This window comes from Gavialis gangeticus, unplaced genomic scaffold, assembly GCF_001723915.1.
Source record: "Gavialis gangeticus isolate Ggan-Ray unplaced genomic scaffold, GavGan_comp1, whole genome shotgun sequence".
Taxonomy (NCBI): Eukaryota; Metazoa; Chordata; order Crocodylia; family Gavialidae; genus Gavialis; species Gavialis gangeticus.
Genome location: NW_017729022.1, coordinates 183303069 through 183307910, shown reverse-complemented (window position 1 = coordinate 183307910; position 4842 = coordinate 183303069). Strand labels below are relative to the sequence as shown.

At 38.8% G+C, this 4842-nt stretch overlaps 1 protein-coding gene across 1 annotated transcript in view; it reads right to left on the bottom strand.

Annotated features, from left to right (window-relative positions):
• Window positions 1–4842, bottom strand: part of USP34 (ubiquitin specific peptidase 34) — a 237910-nt gene that overhangs the window by 223036 nt on the left and 10032 nt on the right. Inside the window, exons 2-3 of the mRNA XM_019516623.1 lie at window positions 1370–1420; window positions 1033–1182 (exon numbers count right to left, since the gene is read on the bottom strand). Of these exons, the coding sequence (XP_019372168.1) occupies window positions 1033–1182; window positions 1370–1375 (156 nt within the window). The 5' untranslated portion in view covers window positions 1376–1420. The remainder of the gene's footprint in view (window positions 1–1032; window positions 1183–1369; window positions 1421–4842) is intronic.

Here is a 4842-nt window from a genome sequence, read left to right as displayed (position 1 = left end):
GCCGCATAGAGGGGGAGGATCACCTCTTTGGACCTGCTCGAGATGCATCTGTGGATGCATGACAAGGTGCGGCTGGCCTTCCTAACTGCCTCCCCACACTGCCGGCCCATGTTCATCTTGGAGTCAATGATGACTCCAAGATCCTTTTCCGCCTCCGTGCTGACAAGAGGGGAGTTCCCTAACCTGTAGGTAGTTCACCCCAACTAGAATGCCACCAAAAGGCAAAGACAAGAAACAGGCAATAAAGATGTGCATAAATGTTGGCCTGACTTCAACCAGCAATTTTTCTATACAGCATAATCCTGAGCTACTCATTTACTATGATTTCCCAGCTCCTCTACAGCACTAAGGGGGCAAAGTGTAGGCACAGTGGTAGAGGGGAGGAACTGACCCCAAATCTTAATACTGGTATCAAATCACAGCCAGTCTGGGAAACTTAACTTCACAATCATAACAAAATTGCACAGTAGTGGTTTCTCAAAGGACAGATGAAAAAGGGACCCTAAGTGAAGCTCTCCCCATTTCCAAACAAGGCTAAAGTATGAGGGTAAGCTGCCTCAAAGTTTCATCTACCTTCGCCACAAATGCATAGTGTATAAAGTAAGGCAGCAGGGAATCCAGGGGAAGGGAAATCTACAGCTCCCAGGCACAGGCCTCCTAGGAAATAGGTAACTGAATAAAGCTCAAAGCTTTGAAAGGTTGCCATGACACACTGTGCACTGAGGAATCCTTTTTGGGAGGCTGCCCAAGCCAGCAGTAACCAGGGAATACCCTTTCAGGCTGATTCCACTGCAAGTGCAATGACTAGGAACAAACAAAGAGAAGACCAAGACAGCTTGGTGCTTCCAGGAAACGATGCCCCTGCCAGACAGGCCAATGTTCACACTCCCCTCCCCAAGTAGGGGGAAATGTTACAATGGGAAATTATATCATAGAGTTTTTCTGCATCTGAGACTCTGTCTACAGATTTTTGCATTCTCTATATTATATTTGTTGTATTGCAGTTAGTTACTAAATGAAGACAATACTTACATTAGATACTACTGTGATAAATGCATGAGCTATAAGAAACGGCAATGTTTCAGGGGTTCCATATTCAAAACAATCCTTCATGAGGGAAAGGCCATTTTTTCCACAAAAGAGACAAACATAACGAAGCAAGTGCAATGGTACTTCTACATCCTATGGAAAAAAATAAAAGTTTTAAAGACAAATTATTGTTCAGAAACAGAAGTATTCCATACAGCTTCAGAAACTATGACCACTCCAGTGGTGAATATTAATGTTACAAACACTCATAACACTAAAATGATTTTACAATCACAAAAATATAATAATTTTCTTAGAATGGGAAACAAATAAGACTTACATTCATATCACAGAACGCCCCTAATATATTGCTTTCTTGAGCAGAAATATCCTGGTTCAAAAAAAATAAATACAAAAAGAGAGAAAGAGAGAAATACAATTAGCTAAAAGCAGAAATAGAAACACTTTGGAAGGAAATAAAAACAAAAATAAAAGCCAAGGTGACATTGCAGAAAACTTATTTATAGAACTCCAACAGTTTAGCGTTGCTCAGTTTTAAACAGAATATTGCATTTTCCAGTTACAAGTTATTAATTTACAGATATGTATTTTTATACCGAGGACAATATTCTAGCCTTAAAAGGACATTTCTTTTTTTTCTTGGATAGTTGTATACCAAACCAAACCAGTGAAAAGGTAAAGTAGCCAAACATCTAGACTGCCCTAAGAACCTAAACAGAGATAATCTATAATCCTATACTTACTGAGTATTCAAAAGCTAAAAAGTAAACTGGAATCACTAAACTTTTCATGCACATCTACTCAAATTCCTGTTCTACTCCTCAGCTATTCCTACACAAATAACTAACTACCCGCTTGTAGAACAAATATCTGGTATCCCAAAAGGGAGCTACTCTATTTAAAAAAAAAATAATAGAAATGTACTTCCTAAGCATTTTTGTTATAGTAACAGTTAAGGATTAATACAGCCACGGAAAAAAAAGAGCACATCTTTTTCTAGTATATTTAAAAGCATTCTGTGGACCATCATTTAATAGGCTATCACTATTTCCCAGATTAAATCAGCTTCTTATATTGTTTGCTTGCATCTCTCCCACAGGAGCAAGAGAAAATATCTTTTAAATTGTAAAACAGGATTGAAACCACAAAAGTCGGGAGCATTTTTTTTGTAGCTATAACACACAAATCTTAACATTTTTAAAGACCAGTTTTCATACTGACCACACCCTCTTAAACATAACATTTAACTAGTTGATTTCAAATGGCTTGTTTGATAGTCACACTTAAAGATACATTACAGGGTTTTTCAAGCTGTGACAGAATCTTACTTTTAATTGTTCGATAAGATTGCTGTCTAAATATATATGCATTTCTCCTCGCATTCAAGACCAAATCATCATTTCTAACGAAGGGTGTACTCTTATTATGTGATACAACTGTTAGCATGTATTGATTTACACTTAAATAGCTTTTCTGCCAGTTTTGAGGCACAGTGGTAATGGTAGCAGTCCGAAAAAAGTTGTGAAATATTAAAACAGCTGAGTCAGTAATATATTGTTCCTGACTCATAGTTAATATGGATGTTACATGCTCTGTCCAGGCCACCAACAAAACCAGATGACAGGGCTGATTAAAAAAAGATCTTTTATTGCTTGTTAAATTAGAAAGTTTTTATTTTTAAAAATTAACCTGACCTGAAATTGGATTTCAATATAAAATATGGTTAAACTCTTAAATTTAAAAATAAATATTCATTAACGTCAAGCCTCCATCAAACTCTTCCAAGTTACAAGCTACGTGCTCTCAGACAAAGAATCAAGCAGAAAATATCTCACTTTAAGGTCTAGCTATAGTAATATAGCACAGTACACCTCAGGTACTTAACCCTGTTGGGGATCCAGGCTGTGCTATTAGGTGCACGAAACCGGCAAAAAAGTCATCACGGATGGTGGGAATGGCCTCTGACAAGACAGCACCACGTATCTCATTGTTAAATCTAGTTAACATCTTAATGCAGCTGCTTAACACAAATCATAAGCAAAACAATTATTTAGTAAAGAAGCAATGTGTCATTCCTCATTTTCTAGCATGATAACACACACAAAATTAATAAGATTCTGAATATTTGAAGCTATACAGTTGTTTAAAGCAGGGGTGGTAAACATACAACTTGCAGGATTTGTCACACAAGCGTTTATCACCGTGGCAGCCGCTGGAGCCTCTACAGTAATAGCATTAATTGCAACAGCTGTCAGAGCTGGTGTTTCAGTGCGACTCAGGAACCCAGGGAGTTAACACCACTCACCTCTGCCTTCCCTCAACAACTGAAAGTGAGGTTTTGAGTCACCCTAGAAACTAATATTGGCAGCAAGGGTGAACAGGTAGAAGAGCAGCAAGGGTGGCTGGTTGTGAAGCCACACCGAAACAAAGGCTCTGACATCGTGGGGATTAACACCACCACCTGTAAGTTGTCTGGTCTGTGGGAAGCCCTGTGCTATGGATTCTGTTTAAGTTCAAAAGATTTTGGTACCCCAGTTTAAATAAGTGTTTACTTATAGCATACCCCCCATATTTAGCAAAAAGATGCATCAAATCTAGTCAAAGGTCTTGCCATGCCAAACAACCCGCTGAGCTGGTATGGTTTAACACACCAGCTTCTGCGGCATACAGGACACAATGGAATGATGTTCCTAGCATCACATCCAGTCACCTTCGACTCCCCAGCCCAAACGACAAGCACTCATTTACAGTTAGGACAACTGAATCCAGAGTAGCACTCAAACTTGCACCTGCAAAGTGACAGTGAAATGCCTTACTCACTGCCACTGTGCCCCAAAGCTGGCAGAGAGGCTCTGTTTGAGTGCAAGTCTATAAATGTTATATATGATATGAAATTATAAACCAAAATCTAAATGTAAAAGTTAATTAAAGTTTAAAATTAAGGCTTTCCACCTGGTGATTTAAAACTTCTTCATTTAAATCAATCCACCCTGAGAAATTCTTCAGAGGAAAATTAATCATTTCTTGAGTGAAATAGAAACTGATCGTTGACAATTTCTGCTCTCAGCACATGCGATCTGAAAGCTAGTTGAGTTCTGTGCATTAACCTTGTAGAATTTATCAAAAGTATAACTGGCATGTTATTTTCTGCTCTGCATTCATCTCATCTCGAATCATCTTTACCTACAAAATAGCCAAGGTGAAGCGAGCACTATTAATAGTAAACCAAGAGATTTCTTCATTTGTCAGGGGACACAAAATTTAACTAGAAAGAGCCCAATATACAGATATTTTTGCTTTGGACTTGCACAACAAAATGATCAGGGATTGAGATTTCCAGAAAGCAAGTAAAGAAGAACAAGTAAAGAGGAGTCATAAAAGCATTCCCTAAAAGCCAAAAAAAAAAACCAAACCCCCAACACAAAACAAAACCCAAAAATCCCCAACTCAGGGTAAAACATCCTAATGAAGGCATGAGATGCACGTGATGTTGAGAACAAAACTAGTATAATACCTTAGGGATGACCTCATCCTCCTGGAAAAAGATATATGGAAACTGACAGAACAACTACCAAGTTCATAAAATCATAGAAGTAGGGTCCGAAGGGACCTTGTAGATCTTCAAGTTCAACCCCCTGCCTGGGCAGGAGAAAAACGGCTCAAATGACTCCAGCCAGGTAGGCATGAAGCCTCTTCTTAAAGACCCCCAGGGTAGGAGCCAGCACCACTTCCCTTGGAAGTTGGTTCCAGATCCTAGCCGCCCTGACCGTGAAGTAGTTCTTATGGATGGCT